We start from the raw sequence: 15,944 nt of genomic DNA, 5'->3' as shown, positions 1-15,944 counted from the left end.
GTGTTTAAAATATTTAAATTCTGTTCGGGAAAGCCCACAAAAATAAGTATGTTTAGTTATTTAGTTTTTGTATGTATTTATCAATTAAAGATGCTATGTCAGATTTTTGGCCCCAAACATTAAAAAATTGATTTTTTTGAGTGAATGGTATTTCAAAGAGTATCACCCGCTCTAACGAAAAAAATTTTAACTTTTACTTTTAATGGTCAGGAACCTTGACAAAAATTTAAAACGTTTTTTATTAAACACATAAGCATTGGTCATGTGATATATTGTCGGGATCCCGACAAAAACTAATTTTGAGCACTTTATTTCACTGCTACTAATAATTGGCGGACTTTTTCGAGCAATGGCTCAAATGAAAGCTTGTAACTTTCTCGACCCCATCAAAATACCTGTTGAATTTTAAATCAAAATTTTGAGGTCAAATTGGCCAAAAATCTGACATAGCATCTTTAATTGTGGTTGTGAAACCAAGGATTTTCAGAAGAGTGAACTAAAAATAAATAGCCAAGAGTTGGCCTCATGGAAAGAAGACAAAGAATGGTGTTTCAGTTTTAGATGTGTGAAAGAAAACCCAGAGAATTGTTCCAGGGGAAAACCCACACAGTCTGGTAGGGACTGAAAACCCAATCCACATAGGGATTTGAACCTACCTCCTTGCAGTGGATGGTGAGAAGAGATATTGCTATGTCAAAGGACTGCGTGATTTTCTTTTTACTTTGTGAACTGAGGCAATTCGTCAACAACTTGGTTACATTCAAAAAAAGAAGTAAATTACCATCAGAGTAGTAATACATTTTTTGTTGTATACACCTCTCGTACTGAAGCCAAGGATGCAAAAGTGAACGTTATCTCTACATCCAGGAAGTCTGAGCAAACCTTGGCCCAGTGTCATCTAACCAGTGTTCCATGGTGTACTCAATGTTGTATTTTGTGTAAAATTGCCAAATAAATAATAATAATAATAATAAAACTTTTTACCCAGAATCAATGCTTATGGTTGTTAAAAACTCATATTCTGGTCCAAAATTCAAAGAGCTGCTTGAGCACGAAAATAGTAGCTGAGCATAACAAAATTATGCTTCCAGGAAAAATCCTGCTAATATTTGCTTAGCAGAAACATTTTCTGCTGAAGCAGCCCACTGAAATTGGGTTTAAGTATTTAAAAAGTAGCAGAAACAGGTTCATCGGAGATGACAGCAAATAGAGGGATAAGAGCCACTATTCAGCCTAGGGCCCAATTTCATAGCTCTGCTTACCGCCGAATTCTGCGCTTACGATCACCATTCTCTGCTTATCATGCAAGCGCCGAATTTCTGCGCTAGCTGCGTAAGTGAAGAATGACTGGTGACATGGAGTACGCATGTGCATAGGCAAAAATCCCATGCTAACCTGTAAAACACGCTTGATGTAAGCGTTGAATTACCTGCTTCCGAAAGAGCTGATTCTTTGCTTATGTTAGGCAGAGCCATGAAATTTGGCCCTGATTTGATTCCAGTTGATGATTCCATAACATAAGCTTCTTATTGAGTATTGGATTGTCATCTTCTTCTTTTTTGTCGCAGGTGATGAAAGTCCACTGGAAGGACCAACAGAGGTACGAGGATGGTTTTATCTTCCTCTTGGATAATTTCCGCAAGTACTACCTGCCTCACATCTTCCCTGGCTTCTCTTTTGACACAAGCCTGTATCAGCCAAATCTAGGTAAGATCTATCAGTGCGGTACCCGTTGCCAAAACATAGGATTCGAACTGTTTCAGCTACCAGGCAACCTCGGTAGTCTAGTTGGTAAGACACTGCTCTAGAATTGTAAGGGTTGTGGGTTCGAATCCCACCCGAGTAACATGCCTGTGATATTTTTTCACAGGACTCGGGGAAAGTACTGAGTATACAGTGCTAACACACATCGAAGTATGGGTAAAAACCAAAATTAATAATCTACAGTTGTGTTGGCAGGGTCCAATTTCATAGAGCTGATATCAAGCACAAAAAATAGCCAAGTACAACAAAATTATTCTTACCGGAATAAGGAGACCGGCCAAATTACAAATTTTGGTTAGTAATTTAGTTTGCAACGGAAAGTTCTATGTTCTTGTCTAATATTTTTTATAATAATTTTTACTTAATCCTTGTCAAATGATTTTCTAACAGTTATTTTCTTCACATCATTATAGAGAAATCCTGCTGTTCAATCTACTTCTCTAGCACTGTGGATACTGTTCCCATGAAATCTATAAGTCCAGGGGTTACCAAAGGGTGGCAATGTCATCATTTCAACATGCCTCCTAAAATTTAGACCAGAGTTTCAGACTTTTTGTTTGCAGTGACTCTCATCCCTGCTGAAAGGACGAAACATACATCTTGAAATGAAATCTATGGGAGATTGAGGTGTCCTTTTAGCCTCTTTTTATCAACCCTGCCCTTTTTTTTGGTTTTCCCTTGCAGAGATTCCGAGCACCAGGAGTGTTCCAGGCTCGCTACTAAGCACAACATTTGGCAGTTATGACCCGATGCTACTGTGTAGGGTCAGCGTGGTGCAGTGGGTGGTGTCCTTCATCAGCGTCAAGAAGGCAGACAATAACACCATCAGGTTGGTTCAGAGTTTATAGATTTGACAATGACCTGACATTTTAGGAATGTCATGGCTTGGCTGTCAAGTAAACTGGATTCAAGCTCTGGTGTTTCTGATCAGCAGAGTGTGGGTTCGAGTTCCGGTCTTGACACTTAACCATGATTGCGTCATTCTTTGGATTGGACGTAAAGCCCTAGGTGCCATGTGTTATGTAATGCATGTTAAAGAACTGGAGAAAACCCTGCTTCATACTTGTGACACGAATAATTCGCATCAACTGACTTGTGCTGAACTCCTGCGAAACATGCACTGCGAAAACAGCCTGGTGACGGCAAAAATCATATTGCATTTGCATTCGTTGAAGTACAACCAGGCTTAACGCTTGCTGCTAAGATGAGTAGTTTGCCCTGGTGCTCCTTGCAGTGGCTGCTTAATGCTTTGCAGCACCTTGTGACCCCTTAGAAGGTGCTACATAAATCGGTCTCATAATTAAAAAACTTCAAAACCTATCTTTAAAACGTTTCTCTTTGTTCCCCTAAAGTAGGTGGTAATTTGCCCCTGGTGACAGTTAATTTGGGTTGTCCCTCACCTTGAAGTGGTCGTCTTGCCTTATGATGTTGGTTGAAATCTCATAAAAAAAATAAAAGCCAATATTTTTTATTTAGGTGATTTGGTCAATTAAAAAGTACCCCCTTAACCAAAACGATTTCTCTCACCTTTTGAAAGCGCCTTGATGGAGGAGAAGCAGGAGAATCTTAAAGACTCGTTGGAGCGTAAGCTAGATGCTGCCCTCATCAAGGACGGCGAGACGCTAACGGTCAGCCCGAGTACCACGCTAAACAACAAGGAGCAGAACTCCCTCCTTGTAGGGGTGGGCAGCGCCGTCGGGTTAGTACCCGCTGTCATGTCACCTGAGGAAGAAGAGCTTCAGGAGATTGCCAGACAGATTGTCCAGAAGGTCTTCTACTCATCCAGGGGGAATATCAACTTTGTACATGAAGTCCTGAGACAGGTAAAGAGGCTGTGGGATGGTGGGTTATACACCAGACCTTATGTCTTAAAGTCATCACACCGCCATCTTAACGGTCATGTCACACAGGGCAATTTACTGGCAACCAGTTTCAGGCAATCTCAAAGAAAAAAAGCCACTCGCATTTTAATGTACACCTATTATCTTGTAGAAAGACAATGTTTCGAAAAGGGACTCATGTGCTACCAAAGTGGCCCTGTAGCATGCACTGCTGTTGGTTGCCACCAAGTTGCCTGTAAAAGTTACCCTGTGTGACAAGGCCTTTTAAGAGGTAAAACGGTGATGAAACAATGAAAGCGTGCACCTACATATGCATTCTTTTGACCTCTCACCAAGGGCACCCTACTCAGATGAAGACTTGTGAATAAGGTCTATTGTTACACAATGCTGGTGTTTTGTACACCTGAGGGGGAAATTTGACTCTGGTGGCATTTCCCTCAAGGACGTTGAAACCAGTTTATTGAAGATTTCTCTCCCTAAAGTTTGATGGAAAGAACTGATATGCAATTCTGTACATTTTGGCCTATTTCCTTTAAACAAAAGGCTTTGCTATGACTTGTATTGCTTTGTGAAATCAGCCCCAGGGCCAAATTTCAGAGAGCTGCTTTAGCACAAAAAGCAACCAAGCACAACAAAACTATACATGCCAGAATATGGTTACCAGCCAAACTACTATGTCACATGTACAAATTGTGACTGGTATTCTGCTCATTTTTGCTTAGCAGAAATGTGTCAAGCAGTATTTTCTGCTCTATGATATTGGTCCTTGGATAAAGGTCAAGGAAGAATGGACATTTACTAAAATGACATTTCCTGTACAATGAACAGGTGGTTGTGTTGGAAAAATAGATGGTCACTAACAGCAATAAAGTGAATCACAGCAGTAAGTGGAATGTGTTTAGGGGAACTTCTATGGACCAAAAGAGTATCTTTAATGGATGTAATCAGGGATACAAAATTTTATTTTTGGTTTGCGGTACACCAGTGTTTGATAAGTGCTTATGTACTACTTGCTTTCTTATCTAAGTACTGCAGAAAAAAAATCCATGAGCCCCTTTTCACACTACTCTATTTACCATGTGGCTACCATGCTGAATAACCGCCTGTCTATTCACACTTGGATCACTTAACCCCTGATCTACCTCTGGTAATAGCCACCCCTGCTCCAGAGTAGGGGTTAGTGGTAAAACCCTCCCTGGGGTATTCTTGAATCATGCAAGAAGAACTCTGTGGAATAGAGACCTAGGCGAGGACTGTGTAAAAGTCAGTCGGGGTGACCATGGAGTAAAAAACCCACAAGCACAACATTCTAGAGCTGATGTCTTACCCCCTGTTAGACCTCTGACCTCCAAGAGGCAAGTTTTAAATCTGTAGTTTGCTGTGTTTGAAACCAGGGCCCAATTTCATAGAGCTGCTAAGCACAAAAATTTGCTTAGCATGAAATTTCTTCCTTGATAAAAACAGCATTAGCAATCAAATTTCCATTTATTGCTAATGCTTGTTACTGGTTTTTAGCTGTTGTTTACTTATCCTGAAAATCACGTGGACATTTTGGTTGGCATTCCTGTTTTTATCAAGGAAGAAATTTCATGCTAAGCAAATGTTTGTGCTTAGCAGCTTTATGAAATTGGGCCTAGTAATTACCAGCAGTTGAATCAGGGCCCAATTTCATAAAGCCTGTAAGCACACAAATTTGCTTAGCATGAAATTTCTTCCTTGATAAAAAAAAAAATTACCAACCAAATTTTAATTTGTTGCATTCAGCTGCTATTTGCTTATCCTGAAAATCACGTTGAAATTTGGTTTTTAAGGAAGAAATTTCATGCTAAGCAAACTTTTGTACTTACAAGGCTTTATGAAATTGGGCCCTGGTAACTTTTGTTTTATAATTTCTATTGTAGGGATTCCTTTTGCCAATGTCTGAAGCTGGGGCAGTGAGGAGAGCTCTACGGATATACAATGACTGGATCCAGGTAAATATAACATTCCATCAAATGAGACTGGTTCCTCGACTGCTACAATGGATCATCACTAAAAACAAATATCAGGCACCAGACTATTTTTGAATCAAGCCTCATTTTGACATCCATGGACATGTTCATCAGTATCAACATGGCCTTTAAATAGCTTTTCAAAAAGACATATATTTGTTTCCTTTCAAAGCTGAAGCAACAGCAGACTGGACATAATTAAATTTTAAAGATGTTTTGGAAATATATTTGGTTTAACAGTAAAAAGGTGGTCAGGTTGGCATAGTTGTTTCTTTCTTTGCCTTCCTAGTACCACTTTGAATTCCTATAGGGGCAGTGCATGGATTGGGTTTTCATTCCCTACCATGCCTACCTGATTATTTGGGTTTTCCTCACATCAAAAAGTGAATCTTACTTCTTTGTCTTCTCTTCATGGGGTTCTTCGTTAGTATAGAGATTAAAGCCATGTCTGAATATGACTATGGCTCTGGCTGAACCGGCACGTGATCATGCGTTTAAGTATAGGACAGCCATAGCCGCCAATTCTTGCTTTTCTGAGAAATCCTGGGCTTCACAACCAGAATTATTAAATTACATGAGAATGAAAGAAAAAGTGGTCGGTTCCAATAAGAGTATATCCATGTTAAAGATGAAACATTTTCATTTTCAATACATAATCTTTCATTACGATTAACCTTTTCAAGATTAATTAATTTTGTTTATAAGCTTTCGCACTTATTGATGCAACAACATAATGACCATGCATCATTTCCCCCATGAATCATTGCATAAGCAAAGTAAAGCGACCGAACCCTAATTGAATGGACGTTAAATGGTATAAAGGCTCTTTGTAAAGGGCTACACAAAGAAAACCTTCAAGATGAAAATTACTGGGGAAGCCGAAAAACAGGAATTGATGTTCTTCAGTCTAGAACATGCACTGGGCAGGGAGTTTCAAAGAGATGCAGTACGAAGAAAAAAGCTATTGGAGTGGCTCTTTGTCCAAAATCTCGGCAAAGCTGGAGTGTATAATGTGAGAATCAGTCAGGTTTAACAAAGTATGAGAGGGTCGAAATTCTTGAATTTTGATTTGCAACATCCCATCCTCCCATCCATGTACCATTGCCTCATCCTCCAGGCTCAGCTGACCAGCACCAAGCCTATATTCATGGAGGAACCTATCTCACTCAGGGAATCCGCTTTCATGATGCCCTCATTCCATGATGCCACCACTGAACCACAGGGTGTCAGTGAGGTCGATAGTCCACCCTATGAACATATCAGATCATTCGAAGATCACATCACCCAGGTAGGTCATATCCAGACAGTGGTACTGGACCCAGGTTTATAGCTCTGCTTACTGCCGATTTTTGCCCTCACGTGTAAGCGTAGAACGCCTAGTAACATGGTCTATGCATGCTTGCATGCCAATCCCTCGCTAACCCGAGAAATACGCTTGATGTAAATGCAGAATTCCCTGCTACTGCAAGTGCCGATTCTTTGCTTATAGTAAGCAGCAGAGCCATGAAATTGGGCCCTGATTATTGGAATAAACTTAGTCCAAACTAGCACAGGAACAATAAGTCCTTTGCCACCTTTGAGCCTCAAAGGTGGCAAAGGACTTGTTGTTCCTGTTTGAGGCAGCCCTAGTTCATAGAGCTGCACAAGCACAACATGTAGCTCAGCAAAAATTTGCTTACCAGAATAAGGCTACCAGCCAAAATGCCATACCAAATGTATCATTTTTGACTGGTTTAAAACAAAGATTTGATAAGTTTTGCTTAGCAAAATTTTCTACTTAAGCAGCTCTCTGAAATTGGGTCAACATATTTCAAAGTCTTCCATAGACCTTATGCACAAAATGACCTCGTAAATCATTTCAGTTAATTTGATACCAATAATACATCCGTTCTATAGTTCTTTCATTCCGCTATAAATGTTAGATCTGTTCTATATCGGTCAAAGCTGGTTCAAACTTCATGCGGATTTGACGACACAAATGTTCAATGATTAATTCGCTCAAGTTGATATGTGCTTCACTTTTGTGAAACTCTTCACTTGTAATATATAGCAGGTTTTATTGATGGGTCTATACATAAGGCTCGTAACAGTTTAAGCAAAGTCAGAGAACATAAACACGACTTGAATTTTGTTTTGAAAAAATCCTCAAGATCCAGTGGATTGTGGAAGAGAGCTTGTTGCTCAAATACAAGACCAGAATTGTTTTTACAATTTTACAAAATCAAAATGAGAAGAAGAAAAAAATGTTCAACATGCATAACAATTTGAACAAGCACTAAGCCATGCAAGAAAAGATTGATCTAATTTGTTATCAAGTATATTACTCATTTGAATGGAAAGGTATGTTGTCAGACCCAAAGTTTAAACATCTTATTGTTTTTATTCAATTGAAAAACACTGCCAAACTTGTCTAGTCTCGAGTTTTATGGCCGGATACTAAAACTACTGGCCTTGGACATGAAGTCCAGTATAATATATTGGAGCTTCGACAAATATGAATTATCCCAAACCATCGCCCATAAAATACCATTGTCGTGGCAAAGGGAAAAGTTGATAATTTGAGATTATACAAGATTGTTTTTTGATGTCTTGTCTCCATCTCAATAAAGCCGAGTGAGACTCAACCCACAGTAGTGCAACCTCCGACCACCTTGAAGACTCAGGGTAGTAGTACGTACCTCGGTGCCATTAACGACGCTATCAAGGAGGGATTGAAGAGCTGCAATGTGGAGGCTGGGCTTCAAGCGACCATACAGGTTTTTATCACCAACTCGGCCAACGTCTTGCTCCTTGAGCCGGCACCTAACAGCCCCCCGCAGGCAATCAAAGACCAGGTAAGGATTGTCAATTGAGTTTTGTACCCTTCCCCTTCCCTCACTCATCCTGTACCCAGAGTCTCCTCAGCTCCCCCAAGAAGCCCTTTTGAGATACGGTGGACACATTACTAGGGCACTCTTCGGTTTGGGTAAATTTTGTCTAGAGATACTCAAACCAAATAGTGCACTTCTATTGTGCCCACTGTTTCTCAAAAAGGCTTAAACAACCCCTATCCTGCTGTCTTGTTGTGATGGTTAATAATTAGGCTATCCGAAACGAAGATTCTCCCAAGAAGTCTTCCAGACATTAAGGTGAATTGGCCCACTCGACGATCTGAGTATCTGACCATTCTATGCATGATGTCAAGTGTTCTTAAATTGGGCGCAAACATTTTCCCTTTTTCGGAGAAAGACAGAGTGCAGTGCACTGCCTTTTATAAAAAGTACAAGTGGTTATTTAACTGTACAATTTTTGTGTGCAAAGATTCAATGGTTAGCTCACTGGAAACTTATCGTTGTGTCTGAGCAACAACGTCATAACTCAGTTGTGCAACAAAATCAAAGACTTCTCTTGCCTAAACATACTCCAAGTAATAACGTCATATCTCAGCATCCATTGATTCTGTGTGTACATCTGGGTTATTTAAAGTTAGAGACAACATTTTGACATCCTAAAACTTGCGTTCCATGTAAACCCTAACTTAGGAGATGTGACCTTTTGTACATGACATTATTTGACCTTTGACATTATCCCTATATTATCAGGTTGAGATATGTAAGCGTGTTCTCAAACTGTACCGTCACATCGTGATGAACGTCGGCATGGAGACGAGAACATGGGAGCAGCTTCTTAGGGTGTTGCTTCGTGTGACGGAAGGCGTCTTGGGTGGGGCGCCCTCGAGGTCCAGATTCAATCTCGGCCAGCAGCTTGCGCAAATCTTGTTCCAGGTAAGTTCATTATGATTTGATTTGGATTAACAGCTGTTTTGTGTTTCAAAGTGATGATTGATATCGGATTAGTTTTGACGTACAATAATGGTTTTTGTTGGGATTAGGTTTATTATGTAGTTTTCAGAAAGTACCATCGACTTGACTACAAGTCCTTGTATCACATCATGATTTTGGTTGATAAATTTCTTTTCAGGCCAATCGTTGTAGTGCTAAGTAGCATTTAGTGCTGACTAGGGCCCTATCAGGATACCAATCACAGATGATAGGGGGCCTATATGTCAAATGGTTTATTGGCTGGTAACCTTATTCTGGTAAGCTTTATTTTGTTGTGCGTAAGCAGCCATATGAAATTGGGCACTGCTCCAGAAAAAGGACCATAGAAAAAAGGACCATAGGCAGCTTTCCTTAAGTAGCTTTAGAGAGTATGTTAGGGTGCAACCAGTGTTGTACCTTCATCTAGAAGAAAAAAATGGTGGTAAAATTTGTCTTGACTTTTGAAGCCCCCCAAAGTTGAGATCACATGATCCACCAACAGTAACAAATGTAACCCTAACAACAATTGCCACATGAAGACATTGTGGACGTAGCAAAAGGTTACGTACATCATCTAGCACAGGATCAATAAATGCTGCCATGGTTTTTTGTTTCTTCGTAATATCTTTGGAAGAAAATTTACATAAGACTGAAAATGCTTTGAACAAAACTATTTTGTATGAATTTACTTAGTGCCTTGAGTACCATGTGGGTAGATACGTGTGCTATATAAGACTTCGATATTATTATTTATTATTATTATTTACATCTGGTTCCAAAATGTTTGTGAGGTTTTGTTATCTTTGATTATTAGTTTGTTGTTTATTTAACATTTTTACAAAATCAGGAAAATGCTTTGAAAGAGCTTTTTACCTCCTGCTCCAAAATGCTCTGTTAGTTTTCTTATCTTCGATAATTAGTTCATTGTTTATTTTACATTTCAAATTAATTTGTTAATTTATTTTGTTTATTCATCAATTTGTTTTGTTGTTGTTATGTTATGGTTTTGTTGTTTTTGTTTGTTTGTTTGTTGTTGTTGTTGTTGTTGTTTTTGTTGTTGTTGTTGATGTTGTTTTGGTGTGGTTTTTTTTGAGGGGGGGGAGGGTGATGAGAGGATTTGTTTACTTCAAAGTGTAAGTTGATTAAGTTGATTTTGTTTTATTATCTCAGACTCTGATTGTGTCATGGATCAAGGCCAATCTGAAGATCCGTGTATCCAAGGAACTCTGGGATAGATTCCTGGACGTCCTGTCATCGCTGACTCACTGGTCGGAATTGATCACAGAGTGGTCGGTAAGTAGAAGGTTTTCAAATGTTTCAATTTGAATGATGCCACTTGAGCGCAGTGCTGTAACAAAGAGTTCCAAAGAAGGTTGCTAATCTTAAGCGCTATGCGTAAATAGCTATGCATTTCTGTGTATTAAATATTGTAAAGTAGTGTCACGTCATTTTGACCCTAGCAGAGTCTTTCTTGAAGGCGAGTAGATTAGACTCTTCAAAACATCATGACCACACCAGCTCTTTTCAGAGCCTACACTTCTCCCCAACAACATTGATACATGGTTTTGCCAGCAAGTCTACTACTTATAAGTACTTCTTTTTACTAAATTGTTCAACTTTTTGCCGATGTTAATCAAGTTATCACAATCAAGAGTATGAGCTCAGCGAAGGAGCATGAAATTATATTTTACCAAATCTTTCAACTTTTTAACGACATAAATTTGTCAATTTCCTCAATCACAATTTTATTTGTACGATTTAGAAAACCATGGAGACTCTGACCCGTGTCCTCTCCAAGCGCGTCTACAACTTAGACCTGAACAACCTCCCCCTAGAGAAGCTCCAGGACAACCGCACTAAGCGTCTTCGTGGTCCCCGCACGCCTAACGCCGACAAGGACCGAAGCAAACACGACCGCACCTTCTCCCGGGGCTGGAGCCGCTGCGATTCCAGCTCACCGAAGAGCTCGGATGAGATTGATGGGAAGATGAGGGACAGGATCAGCACAGTAGGAAGCCGGGACGATCTGGATCGGCTCAGATACAAGAAGTCCTTCATGAGGGATGTGACGTCTAAAGAAGAGGCAACCAACGTTCTTGCCAGTCTAAATAAATGTGAGTTAGAAACCTATCACGTTAATCCAGAGGTGGCAGGCTCAAATTCTGCTCTTCCTAGCTTTTCTTTTTCAACAAAAAATTATTAAAAATTTACCCAGTCTACTTGATATATGCTAAAAAGAAGATTAAATGAGAAGCTAAAGCATTCTGCTTTTGGGGTCAAATGAGAGTTATTACGTGAAGCTCCAAGCCGTAACCAGGCACTTCCTGCCACAGCTCAACAATCACAACTCACAACTCAACTTTATTAGCCCATCAAATAGATGAGAATAATAGCCTTTAAATAACACGTAATTTGGGACCATGTTGACCAACATATAGAATGTTTAAGTCATCACACCACTTTGATATGAAGGCTGATATTTCGACTGTCGTCACTTTCTAAGCCATTTCACGATTTCTGAGAAGCACTCATTTTTAACGTGGAGTGTCTCATTTGTTTTGATGACTTAAAGGCGCTGAACACTTCTGGTAATTATTCAAAATAGTTTTAAGCATGAAGACTTACTTGGTAACAAGCAATTGAGAGCTGTTCATAGTTAAAACATTGTGAGAAACAATGTTTTTAACCTTATTAATGTCCATGTTTGTACTTTTTATTCCAGAGAAATGAAATAAATATAAAATATAAATATAAATATAACAGGCTCTCTGAATTAACATACTCAAATATTAAATGACTTCAGGCCTGAAGCCATTTGCATGCATCTGAAAGCGCAACTGAAAGCGCACAAATGTGTGCAACAAGGGCGTTTTTTTCTGTCATTATTAGTTGCGCCCAAGTTTTCACAGACTTGTTCTTTTATGCATATGTTGGGATACACCAAGAAAATACTGGTCTTTGACATTTACCAAGGGTATCCAGTGCCTATAAAGTAGTTTGATAAGTGGAGAATGAATTTGAAACTATTGACATGTATTGTTTGTTTGACCTTGCCAGTACCTCTAAGCACCTCACAACCATCACTGTACCACCAGCAGCCTCTTCAGATCAGCCCAACCACTGATGTCATGATTGGTAGCTTAATCAGGAGTAGCAGTGAAGGCAAACTCAATGAGGGTGTTCATAGATTCAAAGGTATGGTCCATTCTTTTCATGTATTAGATGATGCAAATTAAATCCAAAATGATGGTCCAAGTTTGATGATCCAAATTAGGCGATCCCAATTTAGATGATCAAAACTAGATTATCCAAATTAGATCCAGGAGATGATCCAAATAAGGTGATCCAAATTAGGTGATCCAAATCCAAATAAGATGATCCAAATTAGATCCAAAAGGTGACCCAAATTAGATGATCAAAATTAAATGATTCAAATTAGTTGATTCAAATTATATCCAATTTATAAAGGCATGCTAAGACGTCGCCCTCAGATCGTTTTGGCTAAATTTCATAACTCTACTTATCACATTTTCTTTGCTAGCTGTACAAGAAAGACAATTTTGTCTCCACTCTGCTCGTCTTCAAGTTATAGTTTTGTAATTAAACTTCATTTTAAGGAAGTTTGTTCAAAACTAAAACTTGAAGACAAGCAGAGCGCTCTGTTTGATCTCAACTCTGGTTCTCCCAAAACATATTTAGTTGACATGGTTATTACCTGTAAATCCACTCCGTTCTTGCTTACTACACCATGTCAATCTCAGTTAAAACCCTAAACCTCATCTTCCCTCCACATTGTAGTGACCAGACAGACCTCGGTACCAGAGACTCATCCCATCAGGGATTCCAATCGAGACTCCCTCACCAATAAATGCTCATTCATAAACTCAGATTTAGTTCACATGGTTATTACCTGTAAATCCACTCCGTTCTTGCTTATTACACCAATCTCTGTTAAAACCCTAACCCTCATCTTCCCTCCACATTGTAGTGACCAGACAGACCTCGGTACCAGAGACTCATCCAAACAGGGACTCCAATCGAGACTCCCTCACCAATAAATGCTCATCCCTAGACTCAGATTTAGGTCACATGGTTATTACCTGTAAATCCACTCCGTTCTTGCATGCCTATCTCAATTAAAACCCTAAACCTCATCTTCCCTCCCCGTTGTAGTGACCAGACAGACCTCGGTACCAGAGACTCATCCAAACAGGGACTCCAATCGAGACTCCCTCACCAATAAATGCTCATCCCTAGACACAGATTTAGTTGACACGGTTATTACCTGTAAATCCACTCCGTTCTTGCATGCCTATCTCAGTAAAAACCCTAACCCTCATCTTCCCTCCACATTGTAGTGACCAGACAGACCTCGATACCAAAAACTCATCCAAACAGGGATTCCAATCAAGACTCCCTCACCAATAAATGCTCATTCATAGACTCAGATTTAGTTGACATGGTTATTACCTGTAAATCCACTCCGTTCTTGCTTACTACACCATGTCAATCTCAGTAAAAACCCTAACCCTCATCTTCCCTCCCCGTTGTAGTGACCAGACAGACCTCGGTACCAGAGACTCATCCAAACAGGGACTCCAATCGAGACTCCCTCACCGACAAATGCTCCTCGCTACCCGAGGAGTACGACGTCATGGAAGTGAAATCCGTGACGGACGAGAACGATGTGATGGAGTTTAAGACGCTGACAGAGGACAAGATCTCTCTGGAGGATAAGATGTCGCTGGAGGAGAAGTCTTTGAAGCAGGATGATGATCGATATGGTAAGTTATCTCTCTGGGCTCTGCTCCAGTGACAAGTCCAAGGTTAACATAATTTTTCCTGTTTCACTTGTTAGCGAGGGTTTTTTGCTTGTGTGTGTAAGACATACGCTATGTTCTACTAGGCATTCGAATAAACAAGAAACTGGTCAGACGTTAGCGATAGATCAGCAGAAATTAATAGTCTAAAGGTTGTGTGCTTGTGTTTCAAAGAAGACTCGAAGGCTTTTAGCCCTTTACCGAGGCGGAACACACCACAGACCTCATCAAAATGTGCTTCTACCATTTTTTTTACTCAATTCCTTTGTGTACGTTTTGACTCCCAAAATTGCAGACAAGATAGGTATATGGATGTAAGTTCACTGCGCAGTGTACAAGGGGTCAATACAAGGAATAAGTTTTTCAGGGAGAGCGATGAAATCAAAGTTATGTTTTATCGAGAACCATTAGGACAAAACATTTAAAAAAAAATGTTTTTGATTGCAGAGGAGCCCAAGTTGAGCGATTATCAGCTAGGGTATTTGCAGACGGACACTGTGAGTATAGACAGTACGGAAATAGCCACCCCGGACACCCAGCACACGATACTGGACAATAATCGTTTGACCCCCACCAGTCTAACGGACCTGATCACCCAGGATATGATTACCCCATCCTCTAACAGCCAATCGCTGTCCAGTACACCATCGCCGGGGACGGCCATCAACGGGGACGCTCTCACGATGAAGGGATCACCGATCTATGAACCAATCAGATTGGAGGATCATGTGAAGCTGGAAGAGGCTATGGCGGAGTATGCTGGTGAGTTACTTTGATTGGCTAGAGTTTTATGTCACCCGGGGTATTTATGTCATAGTTGGATGCAGTTCGCGCCGGAGCACCTTGTAAACGTTTACACGGTGCTCGATATGTAAGGGCAAGGGCACCAAGGCATTTTCTCCGTGGTAAAGGGCACCATATGAAAAAATTTCTACTGGAGCATTCCAAGGGCACCAAGGCACTGACCAGGAGGAATGGGGGCAATCGCCTTTGTTGCCTCCGTGTTGCCTCAAACCACATCTATCTCTGCACACTTTTTGTTTAAGACTCCTAGCGTTGGAGTGCTTTGTAAGAATTGTGCATTATGTGTGTGTATTGTATAAGGCCCATAAAGGTCATTCTTTTTGCAGGGCACCGTTAGTGCAGATGTGTGTGGTAATCAGTTCTATGGAATTTTACCTCTTTCCTAAAGGTTGTGCACAACATTGATTAGGTTGACAATATAAATGTTCACACAGATTTACATATATCTATAACACTGTGTTAATAGAGGAAAGCTTCCCTTGAAATGCTAGAGATTTTTGTGAAATGTGTGAAACAGTTAGTTCTGATCTTGCAAGTACGAAATATGTTTGCAAACAGCACAAATTTCTGAAGACCGACACATTAATTGCTAATACTCATCTTTGACACTTATCAATGTTAGTTGTGTGCTTTTCAGTGTGTAATCTTTTTTTAACTATTTGTTTAAACTGATTGTGATATCTTTCTTTTCCCATCTTCTTGTCCCGTCTCCTTCAGGCTCCGTCCAAAGCCCTGATATCAGCATCATCTCAGGAGGGACACGCTCTGGATGGCAGCCGGATGTAGCCTGTGTCTTATGGAGACGTATTCTAGGAGCTCTAGGTGATGTGAACGACATCCAGATAGCCAGGCTCCATGCTGTGGTCATGGAGTGTCTATGGAGCACCTGGCAGTTGCTAGCAAAGGTAGGTATGAGCTGCCCAT

At 40.1% G+C, this 15,944-nt stretch overlaps 1 protein-coding gene across 1 annotated transcript in view; it reads left to right on the top strand.

Annotated features, from left to right (window-relative positions):
• The window catches only part of LOC139936731 (ral GTPase-activating protein subunit alpha-1-like), a 110,981-nt gene that overhangs the window by 31,246 nt on the left and 63,791 nt on the right, over positions 1 to 15,944 (top strand). Inside the window, exons 8-20 of the mRNA XM_071931633.1 lie at positions 1,569 to 1,707; positions 2,449 to 2,593; positions 3,302 to 3,587; positions 5,507 to 5,578; positions 6,714 to 6,884; positions 8,206 to 8,430; positions 9,178 to 9,360; positions 10,567 to 10,689; positions 11,159 to 11,510; positions 12,454 to 12,591; positions 13,950 to 14,180; positions 14,664 to 14,978; positions 15,738 to 15,925. Of these exons, the coding sequence (XP_071787734.1) occupies positions 1,569 to 1,707; positions 2,449 to 2,593; positions 3,302 to 3,587; positions 5,507 to 5,578; positions 6,714 to 6,884; positions 8,206 to 8,430; positions 9,178 to 9,360; positions 10,567 to 10,689; positions 11,159 to 11,510; positions 12,454 to 12,591; positions 13,950 to 14,180; positions 14,664 to 14,978; positions 15,738 to 15,925 (2,568 nt within the window). The remainder of the gene's footprint in view (positions 1 to 1,568; positions 1,708 to 2,448; positions 2,594 to 3,301; positions 3,588 to 5,506; positions 5,579 to 6,713; positions 6,885 to 8,205; positions 8,431 to 9,177; positions 9,361 to 10,566; positions 10,690 to 11,158; positions 11,511 to 12,453; positions 12,592 to 13,949; positions 14,181 to 14,663; positions 14,979 to 15,737; positions 15,926 to 15,944) is intronic.

The sequence above is a fragment of the Asterias amurensis genome, chromosome 1 (assembly GCF_032118995.1).
Source record: "Asterias amurensis chromosome 1, ASM3211899v1".
In the NCBI taxonomy this organism is placed as follows: Eukaryota; Metazoa; Echinodermata; class Asteroidea; order Forcipulatida; family Asteriidae; genus Asterias; species Asterias amurensis.
This window is presented reverse-complemented; position numbering and strand designations above follow the sequence as displayed.